At 47.7% G+C, this 17,424-nt stretch overlaps 1 protein-coding gene across 8 annotated transcripts in view; it reads right to left on the reverse strand.

Annotated features, from left to right (window-relative positions):
• ATP2B3 (ATPase plasma membrane Ca2+ transporting 3) overlaps positions 1–17,424 on the reverse strand; it is a 118,482-nt gene that overhangs the window by 54,359 nt on the left and 46,699 nt on the right. For all 8 annotated transcript variants that reach the window (XM_028711455.2, XM_028711449.2, XM_028711448.2 and 5 more), the window contains 6 exons: positions 17,191–17,353; positions 16,756–17,075; positions 5,873–6,070; positions 4,161–4,418; positions 3,406–3,531; positions 359–484 (listed from right to left, as the gene is read on the reverse strand). In XM_028711455.2, the coding sequence (XP_028567288.2) occupies positions 359–484; positions 3,406–3,531; positions 4,161–4,418; positions 5,873–6,070; positions 16,756–16,960 (913 nt within the window). In that variant the 5' untranslated portion in view covers positions 16,961–17,075; positions 17,191–17,353. The remainder of the gene's footprint in view (positions 1–358; positions 485–3,405; positions 3,532–4,160; positions 4,419–5,872; positions 6,071–16,755; positions 17,076–17,190; positions 17,354–17,424) is intronic.

Below are 17,424 nucleotides of genomic sequence, written 5' to 3' on the forward strand. Positions count from 1 at the left end.
AAGAATGCCTGAAGGCACAGCTCTGCTTGTATAACCAAGGACAGCAGGATGATGCTAAACTTGAGGGCACTTGAATGAATTTGATGACCTTGAAGGCAATATCTAAGTAGTGAGGTCCTATTATGTTGTAACCATGATTGTGTGCATTGACTTAATACTACACAGATGAGAGACATTGTGGACAAAAGCTGGCCAATTTTGAAAACATTGTTGAAAGACAGACCCGAGAGAGACTGATCATGTCACTTTTGCATTGGTAAACAAATGGCTGACCTGAACATGAAGACTTGAAATGTGTCACAAAGGCTACAGATATGCACTGGGGAATGGCTTACCTAGGCCAGAGGGAATACCTTACCTTTTTTGTCTTTCTTTTCCTCCTCTTCTCCACCAGCACCCAGCAAAGTGAAGATAATCCCAGTCTGTGAGTTGACCCCAACGGCTGTAACAACCATTCGCCCAGAGCCTTCCATGACGTGGGTGCCTGGGAAAACAAAGGGAGAGTCCGTAGGGTATCAGAAGAAAGTTGGAAACCAAGCCAGGAGCAGAAGCCTCAGATCCCGTGGAGTCACTACAAGATCCCATAGGCCAGTGGCTATTCAACTGTGCCCTGGGGAACACTGTGGTTCCGTGGAAGCTTAACAGGAATTTCTTGATGAGAAGACCAATAAAGGCAAACAACTCCCCTGAAAGGTAATTTGCCAGCCACTAACAATTTTCCTTCAGGATCTGCAGCCACGGGAAAGTACAGGGTGATTTTTAGGTACATTATGTTTATGTGGGACATTGGTGAGCCTGAAAGTCCTGGCCAACACTCTGCATATGCCCCCTAGACCACCCTCCAGGGTCCTTTGTAAATGTTCATGAGTGTTTTGACAGACAAAATGAGGCACAAAAGGTTTCCTGAAGGTGGAAAGTTTGAAAACCATGGGGTGGTTGCCTACTAAGTGTTGCTCAGAGTAGACCAATTGAAATGAATGAACCTAAATTAGCAAGAGTCATTCATTTCAGTGGGTCTGTTCTGAGTAAAACTTAGTTGAATACCACCCCACAGTTGAGTAAATGATCACTTGGGTAGCCCCACTTCTCCCAGCTTCAGCCCCTTGTTGTACAGGAATTATGGGACTTGGCTGCCAACTGTAGTGGATGGATGAGGAGGAAGATTGTCAGGGTCCTCAAGCAATGTGAGGTGCCTCCAGCCCCATATTTCCTGAAAGGAGGTGGCAAAAATGCAATTTAGTAGAATAGTAAAAATAATGGGCATTGGTGCGTGTCAGAGGCGCCAGCTTGCAAGGGTGATTGGGGGCCCCTATGTCATGTGTGTGATGTTGTGATGTTGTGATGTCCCAATGTTGCACATGTGACGTCAAGATGTTGGGAGGAGCCAGAGATGGGTAGGCTTTGGGAAGATGGTGGGAGGGCTCTTGGACCCTGTCGGAGCATTGCGCCTCCCTCCCTAAACTGGGCAGAAGCTTCCTGGGCTTTGGGAAGGGGGTGCCAGGCATCTGACAGGATGCTGGAGCCCTCCTTCCTCCTTCCCAAAGCTCTGTGTTTTTGGGACTTTTGGGTGGGGATGGCAGTGGCTTCTTTCTCCTCCATGGCCGTCTCTGGATATGTTCTTCTCCCTCCCTTTCACTGTGCTAGGCTTTAGACTGTCTGTGCTCTCTCCAAATTTCAACTTTCCTTAGAATCTTCTCTAGTTCTCTCCCAGCCTCTTCAGAATCTCCTCCAAACCCTCCAGGCTCCTGCAGTAGTTCCTGCAACAGCTCCCAACATGCTTCAGATGTGCTACTGCAAGCTAAATGGTGTTAAGATCAGCAGAGAGAGCCTTCTAAGCTACTGAATAGCAACAATAATAATTTTATTATTGTTAGCCTGCCATCTGACTGGCTTGCTCCAGCTACTCTGGGTGGCTTCCAACAAATATAAAAGCGTAAGAAAACATCCCTTCTCACAGAGGTCCATGCATCTGGCCCCTTCATTGTACAGTGGTACCTCGGGTTAAGTACTTAATTCGTTCCAGAGGTCCGTTCTTAACCTGAAACTGTTCTTAACCTGAAGCACCACTTTAACTAATGGGGCTTCCCGCTGCTGCTGTGCCGCCGGAGCACGATTTCTGTTCTTATCCTGAAGCAAATTTCTTAACCCAAGGTACTATTTCTGGGTTAGCGGAGTCTGTAACCTGAAGTGTATGTAACCTGAAGCGTATGTAACCCGAGGTACCACTGTATAGCTTTTGTCATATGCTGAAGACCACACCCTATTATTTCAATAATAAATTGTTTTAACTTATTTTAAGATTGTGTTTTTCAATTGCTGTAACACACCCTTATGGTGAAGGCCGAGTAATAAATCTAATAAATAATAATAATGAGTTGCATTTTGCAGTTGCACTTTGTTTTAAAATATTGTTGCAAGGGTGACTGTCACACTTATTGTGAAGGGAGTATGGTTTTGCAACAGGAGCTAGAACTGATGGAAGGCAATAGGAGAACTGGCCCAGTCGCCGAGGCAATGGGGGCACACTTCTGCTCCAGACACCCATTCCTACATCATTCGGCATATGCCAAAGTCACCCTGGGTGCCATAGCAGCACTCGCAAGCTCTCCTACAGCAGAGGTTTTCAAGTTGTGATCCAGGGAGCTCTGAGGGAAGTTTATCTGGGGCTTTGCAAGGAGAAGGTCAGCAGTGGTGATAGCAGCTACAGGTGAAGCTACAGGGTGGTGCTTTAAGACTCAGTTCATGTGAGGCAAGTAGGCCCCCAGCTCCTTAAACCAAAGGGGGCTCTATGGCAGCCACACTCGTCCCTTGCAGATGCACCACAGTGGAAAGGGTTTCCTGAAACCAGAGAATTTGGAGGCTACTGTCAGGGGCGGAGGAAGGGGTGTGTGGTGGGGGCGGTGCGGCCCAGGTGTCATCACTGAGGGGGGTGACATTCGGCGTGCCGCCCGCCTATGACTCCCAAGCCTACCCTGAGCTGTCGGGGGAAGGGGTGGAGCTGTGCCACCTTGCCAGCGGCCTTTCCCCCTTCCTCCTTCATTTTGACAGCTTGGGGGAGGCTTGGGAGTCACGGGTGGGTGGCGTGCCATTGCCCCCCACTCCCGGCGGGCTGCTTCCTGGGGGAGGGAAGCCTCCCCTGAGCTGTCAAAAGGAATGGGGAAAGGAGGAAGGCTACTGGCAAAGCAGCGTGGCTCCCCCCCCCCGCCCAGGAAACAGCCTGCCATGGGTGGCTCACTCTGCCCCATGGGCGTCTCGCCCCCGGGACGCTGGCCCCGCCCCATGGGACACTGGGTGCACAGGGGCAGCTAGTTCCGCCTCTGGCTACTGTCAGTGCACAGCAACCAAATCAGCACATGATCCTTCTGGCTTTCCTGAACTGCATCCCTTTCTTTCTTGTTCGCTCACCTGACAGCAGCATGGGATCCTTTTCCACTGATTTGCGCACGTGATCCGACTCCCCCGTCAAGGAGCTCTCATCAATCTTGAGATCGTTCCCCTGGATAAGCACCCCATCTGCAGGAAGCAAGTCACCTGGAGAACGAAGCAGGTCAGAGTCATGGTCTCAAAGAACAACTCTGCTTAGGCTGCAATCCTATAAACACTTACCTAAGAGGAGTAATTCCCACAGGACTCGGTGCATCTCAGGAGACATGCACAGGATAGCGCTGTTCGTCTCCAAATACCACCTTCTGTTCCCTATCCCATCTCAGTTTCTTAGCGCTAGCAGGGGTGCCCATTTAATTACCCAATCCATATACTATGTTTGGAAAATGTGGTCTGCTAGAAGGATGTTCTCAATGTTTGTTCTACCACTGCAAAGCTTTCTGAACCTGGAATTATGAGGATGCCCATGCGCCACTGCAAATCTCTTGACAGTGCACCCATGCATCACATCTGCAAGGGAAGCTCGCATAGAGGTAGTCTCTTGGTAACTGCTCCACAGCTGTGAACCAGCCCCATCTGATGCCACAGGCACCCTTCATGCAGCAAGGATCTCAAGGATTCCTCAGCAGATGTTAGATCTCAGGACTGTCACAGATCAAATCCCAAAAGTTTATCTTGATATCCCCACCCAGGCTCTCCCTGTGACAGTCACACCTTCATCAGGCCCCCAGTAATAAATCCAGCCCAGCCCACCCAGCCCCTTCCTTGTCCCTTACCATATTTGATTTGAGCAATGTCCCCGGCAACCAGCTCAGCCACAGGGATCTGGACCTGTTGCCCATTGCGGATGACGGAAAACTTCTGCTCCTGCTCTATGCGGCTCTGCAGACCTCGGAACTGCTTCTCCTTACTCCAGTCATTGAAGGCTGTGACCAACACTACACAGATCACCGAGAGCAGGATGGCAGCACCCTCAATCCAACCAGCTTCTGACTCACCCTCATCCTCTGCGCTGGCTGCCACGTTCCCGCAGGCTAGGAAAATGGGGGAGAAAAAGAAGGTGTTGGAGAGGGAGGAGGCTCCTATCATTATGACCACATCATCCTTCAGTCAGGGATGACGAACCAAGGTACCTCCAGAAGACACTGGATGACAACTCCCATCATTCTTAGCCACGGAGTGGGGATGGTGGGAGTTGGGGTACAACAGCCTCTAGAAGGCCACCATTTCCCCATACCTGTCTTAAGTCTTCGAGGTTTTTTCTTACAATCAAGTGGTACAGAATTTTTATTAAAGGCAGAGGTCTGGGGCCCTGCTCAGCAGATCACTTTGCCATCTAAAGCAGGGGTGGGGGCTAGACATTAAGATCATGAAGTCCAGAGTCTGAAATTACCTAAATCACCTAGTCCTAGTCCTTCTTCCAGATTGTCAGTTCCCATTCTGTGAATGAGGCAAGTTAATTTTCTGGTGTACATATGTCCCGAACATCTCACAACCTTCAAGTATGTTCCATAAATATAAATTTATCTTGGTGAATTTGCTTGTTGTTAACTACCAACCACAACTACATGGATCTGGATGATTGCCAAAGGCTACCCTAAATGGGTCATTGCATGGGTACGCTTGGAGTGTAAAGCCCAGTTCAGACATGGACGTGTGCAGGAGGACTATGGGAATAGCAGTCCTCTACCTCAGAGGGTTGTTATGCAGCTGAAAGAAGTAGAGAATCACATAATACTCTTTGTACATTAAAAGTACTTCATAGGAACAGGAAAACAAATGAATCAGCAGAGTAGGTAAATGGAGCAGTCGGTGGAAAGTGATGGAGAACTCGATAAATTTCAGAAGACTGGAAAGCAGAAATAGTTGTTGATTCGATGGATGTTTCAAGAAGGCACATTGATCTTCTGTTGAAAGACAGATCTTAGTTTTGACCTCAGCATCGTGAAGCCAAAGGCAGTCTGTGTGGGCCTGGGATCAGGCCTGGGATCCCCAACATATGAAGCTCACCTTGCTTCTACAAGATAGAAGGGCATTCAAGTCTGTTAGCACCTAGGCTGTGGGACACCTTGCTTTGTAATATTAAGGAAGCACTTCAGCACTTTGCTTCAAACGCCTGCTTAAGACCTTATATTGTTGTTTAATGAATGCTAGCTGTCCTGGGATCTTATCTTCAGGTGGGACATAAGGTGACCAGCTAGCTAGCTAATGGGGGAACCTATGGCCCTTCAGGTGTTGTTGGACTTCCAACTCCCATCAGCCCAGGCCCTCACAGCCAATGGTGAAGGATGATGCAGCTCAACATCTTCTGCAGGGCCACAGGCTGCCAGCCCTGCTGCAGGGTCTTATGGGAAAGGCAATATCCTAGATAGGCTGGCTCAGAGCCCGCCTTTTTCCTTTAATTCCAAGACTAGCAGGCCATTACCTCCTTGAGAAGGGAGTTCTGCTCTCCAACAGATCTAATGACTCTATAAGGAGCACATCTCACCTTCACTTTCTTCGCCTGGTGGAGCATAAAAAGACAACCCCAGGGAGATTATGGCAGCAATTTCAAGAATGATCAATGTCACATCTTGGAGGGCCTCCCATACTAACTGCAGGAAGGTCTTAGGCTTCTTTGGGGGGATGAAGTTCTGTCCGTAGATCTGCCTTCTCTTTTCCAGGTCAGCTGTGTTGTCCGAGAGGCCTGCGGAGGTGGAGGGGGGAAGAAGAGAGAGCAGATGACATCAAGCTGTACAAGTTGTAATTCCAAAACTAGGTGATTTATGGAGGGCTGTTGCCTGCTTTTCCATAAAAATGCTCCAAGTGGTGTGTAAAGTTCAAATGTAATAGGAAAAAATACATTTAAAAAGCAAAGATTAAAAAACAAAGAGTGGATTTCCTGAATTGGTGAGGGGTGAGCTAGGCTAAGAACGTTGAGAAGAAGTTCTTCTCAAAACAGAAAAGTCCCTCGATCCAGGGACAGTCCACATACTGTATATATTGGCCTATTCCTCCTTCTTTTTCTTAATGGTGACTGCTCCTGCTCAGGCTGCACAGAAAAAGCCTTTTGGTTCCTGAAATTCATTCTGATTGTGTAGATAAAATATAACCAATAGAATTCTATAGGATGTGGTGTTAGTGTGTGAAAACAGTCAAGATCCAATGGTCCCCATACATGCACCTCTAGATGGTGCCAGCCTGTTGCCTAGGCATCTTCACTTGGCTGGAAGTGGTTGACAGCCAGGTGCAAAAAGCGCCTGGCTACTGGTTGATTTCGAACACTGATATTGGCCACTAAATGCCAGTGTGTTGCCAGTGTGTGGCAACCCTTGCTCTATACTCTTCTGTATACAAAGGACAGAATGTTCTGAATGTGTTTGAACTCACAGCTGATCTCTCACAGCCTGATCTGCGATATCAAACATTGTGAAAACATTCTAAAGTATTACCACATTCTTCCATACATAAGATGCCCCCTATTTTTTTGAACCCTAAATTAAGAAATCAATATTTTAAACATCAAGCAGAACAACTTTGATATTTTATTAAATATTCAAAGCACCAGCACCGGTGTAACAACTCCTGCTGGTTCCTGGGGTGGTGGGGGTGCTCGCTTGTGGGGAGCAGCACAGCCTGCCCCCCAACACCTGAGATCGCCCAAAGGTGTTGTGCTTTTTGGGGGCAGATCAGCCAAGCCAAGCACCTGGGAAGGTCAGTGGCAGCTTCTGGCAGCTTCTTCATGGCAGCTGAGGAAGATACCATAAGTAGTGTTTTGTTTTTTTAACCCCTGTGCATTCACCATCCGTGTATCAGACAACCCCCAAATTTTGTCTAAACCTTTTTAGCAAAAAGCATTGTCTCCTACAAGAAAAAATACGGTATTTTCTTTTGTTTCAAGTAAATGGTTATGGGCTGTATACACACCATACATTTAAAGCACATTGCACACTTCAAAGAATTATGGAAACTGTAGTTTACCCCCCAGCGAGCTACAATTCGCAGCACTTAACAAATTACAGCTCCCAGGATTCTTGGGGGAGGGGAAATGTGTTTTAAATGGCTGGTGTGCAGGCAGCCAGGATGGCCAGTTTAATTTCATAGAGACTTTGGCTATGTGCAGTCAAGACAGTGATCCTTTCTCATGCTAATAAGAATTTATCACACAAGAGTCTTACTATTTTCAACTGCAAAATGCTGGAAAGCCTGGGCATCCCAAGTATTCTCAAGAAACAGACAACAATGCCAAAAGCACTGTTGTCATGCAGCAAAATTTGTTCTGAACTGCTGTACACCTGTGTTATAGACATTTCAAAGAGTTAACACCTGTGGCGATGGAGGAGGCCTTCGCCCCAGGCCCGGATCCCACTCCTGTGAGATGAAAGAGCCCCAGGGTAGCACTGCAGTCATTCTCTCTTCCTTTGCCTTGGACTCAGGGTGGGAGGGCTTTGTGAAATATTAAAAATGTCAGAGACCCAGGCAGCCAGCAGGAACCACAACTCAGGGTCTGTTGTCAGATCCCCTCCACAGCTGGCCATGAAAGAGACCGGCCAGCAGATCACAGCAACCCTGAGTCCCTCTGACTAGGTGTGACTACCTTCCCAAAGCCAGGGATTCAGATTCCACTGACACTGCCTCCCAATCTGCTCCTTCTCCCTCTGACCCAGGGGTGAAACAAGGCTTTATTTCACCCGGGTCAAAAACCCAGTTTGGCATCACCAGCACACAAAAACACACAGGCTGGACGCCTCATTGGTGCATCACCCGGGGCTACAGCTCTGCTCTGACCACTCATTGTCATCCCACCACCAATCCTCTAACTCTGAGCCCTCTTCCTTGGAGGTTCCCGACTGGTGCCTCCCACCGCTCGGGTTAAACCTGCACCTCCCCCCTCACTCAAATAAATCAGAACGAATGCTGAATAAACAGCCAACACCAGGAGCTTCCAGACAACCTAGTTACTGAGCAATTCATCCTGATTTGTTGGCAGGGAGATTAGACAACATTGGCTATTTAATATGCATGTTTGTTTGTTTGTTTGTTTGTTTGTTTGTTTGTAGGGATATTAGATGCTGTTGCATTCCAGTGCATTTTTCAACCTTTGGAGAATGTGGGCTTGTGAGAGGCTTCCCAGCTGCTTTGTGATTGAATCCCATCAAAATATAGTGACAGTCAGGAAGTGGCCGTCATGTAACCTCTCCACAAACTTTGTGCAAACATATCAAGATGAACACTTAATAAACAAGTTGTCCAGAAGTGACCCTCTGCCCACAGGCAGAAAACAAGGGCCAGTCTTTTCTCCTTAGATTAGAAAACAAAATGCCATAAACCTTGATGGTGCTACATAATAAAGCTGCAATTCTAAATGCATTTGCTAAGGCCTAGGCTCTCCTGAACACAGTGGGACTTGTTTGGGTAAGCATGCAGGGGAACTGTGCCCAAAGTATTTTGGGGGTGATTGTAATAAAGAGAGTCTATAAAGATCAAGGAGAGAGTTGCTGTTTGATGGACAAGATCGCATAGATGCCTGAGAAGTTTGAGGCCAAGAAGGGATCTACTGACATTTTCCTGTCTCTGGTGCTATTGCTACTCTCCCCCTGAACATTCAACTTGGATTTTGTAGTGCTGCAGGCAGAGCTGAGTCACCATCACTCCCCACCCTCCAATCAAATTGTTTGCTCCCTCTCACACATTGAGAAACTCCAAGTACAGGATGGGGACTTCCCCCTGGTGAAAAAGGATGACTTTTTTCAGTCACACTTGATGCTTAGAGCAATTCTACCTTCAGCCCATATTATACTCCACTTGTGGCTGTGAACAGGGCTGGCCCTACTATTAGGCAGAGTGAGGAAACTATCTCACACAGCTGATTTTGAAAGTCACAGCAGGACAGCACCATGTGACTTTCAAATTTATTATTATTATTATTATTATTATTATTATTATTATTATTATTATTATTATTATTTTGCTCCCAGGGAGAGGCGCTCATAAGATGTTGTGCCTCAGCTGCCAACAGCAATCGACCAGCCTAGGTATAAGGCACTTTGACTTGGGTTGCGTTTGCAGCAAAATGTCCGGAGCTGGTCCTGGCAGTGAGGCCTCTAACACAGAGTGGCTGAGCTGGGATGACACTTAACCACTTGGCCTTTGGGTCTCTTTTGACTTTGTTGTTCTGTTTAATCTGGAGGATTTTGTGTGTGCGCGCACACAGTACTTCGATTTACAACATGCAAAGTTTCCAAAGCACTGCACACACATTATTATCAGGAATTCTTAAACTAGCACCCTGTGATGTAGGACGGTATAGCACCTCTTATAAATGAGACTGAAGCCTCGTTTATAAAAACACCAATCAGAGGTGACATGCAATGCCCACAAACAGTTCCCTGAACTGGACCCCTGCTGGCTCCCTGAAATCCAGCCTCAAGGGGTGGGAAAGTGACTTTGGCTGGAGAAGCAGTTTGGGGAAGGAAGGAAAGAAGTGGTGTGGTGTGTGTGTGTTTAACCCTTTCCCCTCAGGCCATTTTCCTGACCAATATCCCCCCTCCCCAAGCTGCACTCCTACCTCCTATTTTTTCCTTTTGTGGAAACAGCACCCTGGGTGTGTGTGGATTTTGGTCAGAAAAACAATGCAGTGGCCAGAGGCGGGGGGGGGGGGGGCACTTCTAGAAGACCTGCTTGTTGAGTGTTCAGCCTGATTTGTCTGCAGGGAGATTAGATGGTGCTGACTATTTACTGACTGTTCATTCTGATTGGTTTGTGGGGAGGCAGGAAGACAGGTGCGTCAAGGCAAGTGTTGTCCCCAGTGCATTTTCCCACCACTTTCCTCATGCAGGAATCCTAATATTTTTTGCAGAAGTGGGTTTACTCAGCAAGTTTCCCCAATCAGCTGCAAATGCACATCCTGGGGGCTTATCCATACTCCCCTTTATCCCTCCCTGCTCTTTCCAGGCACAGCTTTAAAGCTCCATGTCTGAGCACCCTTTTTTTTTGCCCCTGAGCTTTCCCCGTGAAAATCTGCTTTTTAAAGCTGACACACAACAAATGGCAATTTGGGTTTTCTGCTGGAGAGCGCGGAGGAAATGTAAGTGTGGGGATGTCCTGAATTTGCCAGTGTGTGATTGAATCCCACCCCAAAATAGTGACAGGCTGGAAGTGCCTAGAGACAGGACTCCTGTTATCAGTGATGGATGGATGGAAGAGGAAATATCAGCAGGCGTGGCTGGCTGCCTGGGGTGGGGTGGGGGGAGCGACATCACCTAAATCTGGACCCATGAAATAAAAGTGCAGGAGCCCTGGAGCCTTCCTTTGCATCCTCTCATGCAGACAACCTGCCAGCAACCATTGCATTTGGAATGCTCCCTGGGTTCACCTGTTTCTCTCCCCCCTTCCTCCTCCCCACAGCCTTGCTCAGACAGCTCCCACTCCCTCCCCTGCTCCTCCTCAGTTGCAGGCACCTGCTGCCCTCCTCATTTGCCTGATTTCTCCTTCCCTTCTCCTCTCTGTGTGATGGGGAAAGAAGCCTTTAGCTCCCTGCAGCAGAGAGACAGTACCGGCTGCTGCTGCTGCTGCTGCCGCAACCTCAAGGACAATTCAAGGGGAAACCAGCAAAGGGAGAGAGGCAGGCAGGCAGGCGTCTGGACCAGTCTGCCATGAATCTTCTGGCAGTTTCCGAAGGTCTCCTCGTCAGGCACCATTGCCCTCAGAGGAAGGAGCCTTACAGGGGGCTAAGAGGGGACCGCCTGAGCAGAGCAAGCCCCCACCGCCTCCCCACACACAGACAAAGGGAAGAGAGATGCAAACATGGGCATGCCAAGATTTGAACCTATAGCAGATGCTGGTCATTAACCATGGTCAGGGGCAGGTCTTTAAAAACCCCCACACCTCAGAGAAATGCCTTCGATAGACTGGATATCCTGCCCCTAAACCCAGAAGTGTGAGGGCTGTCTTTGGTCACTCACTAGCTGCTAAATGAAATATATTCTGCATGTGTTCTGAGGCACTCTTTCTTTTCACACCCTTCACTGTGCTGAGGGGCAGACCAACAGGAAGATTAAGCACATGACTAAAGGTAAAGGTGAAGGGAACCCTGACAGTTAAGTCCAGCTGCAGACGAGTCTGGGGTTGTGGCACTCATCTCACTTTACAGGCCGAGGGAGCCGGCGTTTGTCCACAGGCAGTTTTTTCGGGTCATGTGGCCAGCATGACTAAGCTGCTTCTGGCACAACGGAACACTGAACCCAGAGCAGTGCACGGAAACGCCGTTTAACTTCCTGCTAGAGTGGTACCTATTTATCTATTTGCACTTTTTGGTGTGCTTTTGAACTGCTAGGTTGGCAGGAGCTGGGACTGAGCAACGGGAGCGCACCCAGTCACGGGGATTCGAACTGCCGACCTTCTGATCGGCAAGCCCAAGAGGTTCAGCGCCATCCGCACCCCCAAGCACATGATTAGGGCATCAGTAAAGCAGAGGCACAAAAACCCCACCAAATTTCTAGGTTTTTTGTGGGGGGTGGATCTAAGTAGCCACCTGGAAAACCTAGAAAGAATCTATTTCCATTTCAGCATACCTGTAAATTTGGTGTCATTCTGAGAACTTTGCCCTGCAGCATCTTGCATTACCCATGTGGGCTCAGCTTCCACATTAGAAAGGTAATGTGAGGAATGACCCGTGATCTTTTTTTCTTTTTCTTTTAAGGGAGGGGGTATTCTCTGCAGCAGCCCCTAAATTGTGGAACTCCCTCATTAAAGAGCTGCACCTGCACCACCAAGATGCGGTTTGGGATGCATGCTGAAGATCCACTTCTTCACCCTGGCCTTTAACTCCCCATTCTTTATTTCTGATTGCAATTTGTTTTAGATGTTGTGTTTTAAATTTTAACCTCCTCTGGGAACTCAGGACGAAGGGTGGGTAATAAATTAAAATAATAATGATAACACACATCCACACCCACCCTTACACTCATGCATTCATACATAGCTGTTAATTCAGACATGCACTAACCTACCCATTCACTCACCTGCTCTCTTACTTACATCTGCTCAGAGTGATTTAAGTCACGACCCCACCCACTTAGCTTTAACAATGCAGCTGAGCCATGTCTCCTCTGACTATTCTCTTCTTCCACCTTTCAGTGACCCGGGTTTTATGAAAATCTTCAACCCAGACAGAAATAGCCAGTGAATGAGTCACAAATGCCAAAGGTCCTAATAGTGTTAGAGCTGCCTATGTTGAGTCCGTCTAGTCTAGTGCTCTATCTAGCAACTGGATGCATCTTGGAGAGTGTTCAAATGGGTTGTAGTGGGGAGAAAGGGGGCTTTTATTGAAATTGTGAATTGTGAATTATTTCCCCCCATTGTTAGCCAAATCATGCTCCTTAATCTTCTCAGACAGGAGCCAAGTGGCTGTCTGAAAAGGTAGGGCACTGGCCTCTGTTTCCCCTTTCTTTCTCCCCCCCCCCCCCCAATAATTTGAACACTGCTCTGGAAAACTCACAAATGAAGAAGAGAGTCAGGGGCAATTCTTTGTTGTTTCCCCCCAACATTTGGTAACTGGAGGTATAGTTCCTTTAGATATGGGAGACAGTATTTGGAATCACAGCAGAGACTGCAATGCCAAGATGGTGTAGGAGGGGAAAGCAATGTGGGGGTCCTCAGGTATAAGAGCCTTCGCAACCTAAGCTCCAATTCTGCAGATCAGAAATGGTAGCTAAATCTTCCCTTCTGCCTCTGGAACCACACCCATTGACCAACCCACATGGTCGCCCGTGTAAGTCACAGTGGTAAGGAGAGGGGAAGTTTGAATATGGGTCTGAAAACTTGTTGCAAAACAACTGGATGAGATGGGATCAGGGAGGAATCAGTGTCTGCACTATCCTCAGGGAGCCCTGGCTAGTTCTTTGAGTGCCATGGTTTTACTGAAGCAAGCTCCGTGAGTGAAGTTTCTTTTCCACTTTCTCACCATAAACTTACTGTCAAGTCTTAGGAACATAGAATTCCATTTTATATGGAGTCAGGCCATTGGTCCATCTAGTCAGTATTGTCTACACTGGCTGGCAGCAGCTCTCAAGAGTTTCTGGCAGGGGTTTCCCCTGGGGCCTTCTGCATGCACAGCAGATACTCTGCGCCTTCTCTCTTCCCTTGCCACGAAGTCAGAACTGAACAGATGATGAAGCAGGAGGGGATCCATTTCTGACACCAGAGCTTTTAAATGTCAATGCTGAATGGCACAGAGGATCAAAAAGGAAAGGCAGAGCTCACTTTCTCCCTTGGATGAACCGTGGCCTAGGCAAAAACACTGGTTTATGCAACCGTCAAAGGAGGATAGCAAGCTTTGGGTCAAGCTGCCCACAGGAGGGGTGAGCTACTTTCTTTTCATGGACTACTGAATCAAACCCAGTTGGCTATTAGCGCCTGTCTGTATTAACCTTTGATGGCCAACCAGTCCAGTTCCCTTGCTGTGTCAAGGGAAGCAGAAGCTGGAAGCTAAAGGTGGAACAGCTCCACTTCTATCCATTTATACTGGGAGTGAAACTGCACAAGCTTTGCTTTGCCTTCACTCCCTTAACACATCCTAAACACATTTACTAGGAAGAAAGTCCCGTCTGCTCAAAAGCTTAAGTGGGTATGGACCATTCTGCTGCCTGGGGACAGGTCCTAGCTTAGCATGCAGAAGGTCCCAGGTTCAGTCCCTGACATCTCCAGGTAGGACTGGTTGATACTGAGCAAGGTGGACCAATAGTCTGGCTCAGAGTAAGACAACTTTCTGTGCTGCTGTGTTTTCATGGCTCAGCTGATTCATCCTCACCTCATCCTTGTGTCCATAGACCAAACCTCAGATTGCGTTCAACTGGACTTATTTCCAAGCATTTGCAGAGGACGACTAATGCTTGCTTTTTAGCAGTACCTTGGCCCTGACCCTATTATCTCTGAAGGAAACAACACTTCCAAAGTCTGAATTGGAAGTCTGCAAAACACGAATCAATTTTCAGCGTTTATGCCTCCAGCAATCCATCAGCCAATTTTGCTTCTGAGTTGCAAATGCAGCAGCAGAATTGACTAAACAGATGAACATCAGTTAGATTATAAATAACAATAATAATAGTAATAATCATGCCAAAGTGATTCACTATACTTAAACCTAGAAATTGCCATGAAGATATGCCTGTCACTCTAAGACTAAAATGAACTGTAATAAACAGCTGGTCTTGTTCCACAACTGAGAAGTAGCTGCATCTCAGCCTCATAAGAAGAGGGATCAGACCAAAGGAGCCAACTGCATGTCTATGGGAAGCTCAGACACATGAGGCCAATAGCCTTTTCCTGCTGCTGGTATTCATGAGGCAGACTGCCCCTGCGGTAATATGAAGCCATCATGGCAAAGAACCATAGAGGGCCTTGTCTTCCAAGTATCTGTCTAATTTCATTCCACATCTCAGAACATTTCGTTGTTTTAATTATGGTGCAGAAGTCCTCTTTGCCTGCTCTAAATTTCTCATAGTTCAGCTTCATTGGGTGACCCGCGGATCAAGTACTGTGAGAGATGGAGAAAAAACTTCTCTCAATCCACTTCCCCCATGCCATGCAGGCTTTTTGCACTCCAAGGTGCAAGTGGACCTCATTCCATGCACATAGCATAGTTTAATCCTGCCTGTTTTGGGGATTCCAAGTCCCACCAGCCCCAGCCAGCAGGGACCAATGCCAGGGGGACAGGAAGTTGCATTCCAACAACATCCAACGTTCCCCACCTTTAGACTATGGCGCTCTAGGAGCCAGGATCATTGGCCCCTATTAATTCTGGGATAAAAATAAGATTTGCTGGTGATAATAAAAGTATTATCAACAACAACAACAACACCGTTGTTATTAATAAATTAACTAAATTTATATCCTTCTCTTCCACCCAAAGGAGCCCAGAGTGGCAAACACAAAAGGATCAAAAATAAAATAAAAGCACATTTAACACATTTCAAAACATGTAAAATTAGGTTGAGATGGGACAGACTGGACCATTCCATTCCTCTAATGAAAGTATGATAATGAGAAAGCAGCAAGTGGAGTTTTAAAAAGACACTGGAGGCAAATATCATCACTTGCTTGTTTGTCGCAGAGCTGCCACTAAAGGGTCAGAAGAAGGAGCATGTTAAAAAGCTGGCAGCCTCAAAAATTGGCAAGTTTAAGAGCCAGTGCTCCTGGGTCCTGTTCTCACAGAACAGGACAATCTGGAGGCTCTGAGGTTGTGTCCCCAGCTCTACAGATTGGGTGCAATTCGGGTGGTGAGATACAGGTTTCTTAACAAGTAAGAGAACAGACACTTTGCGTTCTGGGGTTTAAGTTTAAACTGCATGAGTCACAAAGCAAAGAAAGCTAAATGTGGGTAGTCCAACAACTGTAGTTTATCCCTACAAACCCCCATCACCCTTCACAAACTACAGTTCCCAGGATTGGGAGAAATCATGCACTTTAAAGGCATGGGGTGTGTGCAGCCTAAATAAAAGGGCTAAAAGCAATAAATAAAACAAAACTACAAAGCCCAAAATTCAAGGAAGTGGCCTGCTGAAACATTCCAAATCGGGCTAGAAGTTTTCAAGCTCTCACTGTAGCTGCGGCTTTGGACTGGTGTGTAAGGGTTGTGTGAACACATGTCATAAATGTCAGAGGTAGTAAAAAAGAAGAAGCAGAGACATCACCTTGCTGACAAAGGTCCGTATAGTTAAAGCCATGGTTTTCCCAGTAGTGATGTATGGAAGTGAGAGCTGGACCATAAAGAAGGCTGATCACCGAAGAATTAATGCTTTTGAATTATGGTGCCGAAGGAGACTCTTGAGAGTCCCATGGACTGCAAGAAGATCAAACCTATCCATTCTGAAGGAAATCAGCCCTGAGTGTTCACTGGAAGGACAGATCCTGAAGCTGAGGCTCCAAGACTTTGGCCACCTCATGAGAAGAGAAGACTCCCTGGAAAAGACCCTGATGTTGGGAAAGATGGAGGGCACAAGGAGAAGGGGACGACAGAGGACGAGATGGTGGGACAGTGTTCTCAAAGCTACCAAAGCTTTGACCAAACTGCGGGAGGCAGTGGAAGACAGGAGTGCCTGGTGTGCTCTGGTCCAGGGGGTCACAAAGAGTCGGACACGACTAAATGACTAAACAACAACAACAACAGTAATGCTTCTGAATACCAGTTCCTGGAAACCACAGAAAGGGTGAGGGCTCTTGTCCTTGGGTCCTGCTTGCCAGATCCCCACACGAATCTGGTTGGCCACTGAGAACAGGATCCTGGATTCGATTCCCTGAGCCAGCAGACTCTCTCCTTCTGTTCTTAAGCATGGGAGACTGTGGGGACTGCCTGCCTATTCTGCCCACCCAGCCCTACCCAAAGCCTGGTACCTTCAGTGGGGGAGGTCTTGAGTCTCCTGCAGAGCCCATGGACATCGGTGTAGGTCTCCTGGACTTTCTGGATCGCCTCGGCGCCACGCAGCTCCATGAGGGAGCGCAACTCCGCCAGGGTGCAGCCAAAGCCGCCCGCATGGTTCAACTCTCGCTGTTGGCTTTTGGGGTAGAAATCCACGGAGCTGTTGGCCATGTCTCCCATGGTGGAGGTGAAGCTGCAGCTGAGCTGAGCTATGCTGGGCAAAGGTGTGGGGAAAGGGGACAGGAGGTGAAGAGTTGCCTTGGGCTAGGTCAGCCTGGTAGACAGAAGGAGAAACCTGTGGGGATGGAACAGGAAAAGCCGTTCATTGGAAGGAAAGGAAGTAATTCCAGGAAATAACTTTGATCCCCCCCCATGGCCTGCATAGTAACCTGCTCAGCTTCCCTGCTTACCTGCTCAGTCACAGTGGTGTCCTCTGTTCATCCTACAGAGCCCCAGATGGAGGGGCCACAAAGTGTTATAGAGGCCAGCCAGGGGACCAAGCCATGGAAGAGGCAGAGGAGAAGTCCTTGTCAGAGTGTGGCGCCACAGGTCTCCCCACTGCAGAAAGAGAACCTGTCAGAAAGGCAACATGGGTGGTTAGCAGAAAATTAAAAAGACAACCTTGCCACATACATACATCTGCA

The sequence above is a fragment of the Podarcis muralis genome, chromosome 17 (genome assembly GCF_964188315.1).
Source record: "Podarcis muralis chromosome 17, rPodMur119.hap1.1, whole genome shotgun sequence".
Classification (NCBI taxonomy): domain Eukaryota; kingdom Metazoa; phylum Chordata; class Lepidosauria; order Squamata; family Lacertidae; genus Podarcis; species Podarcis muralis.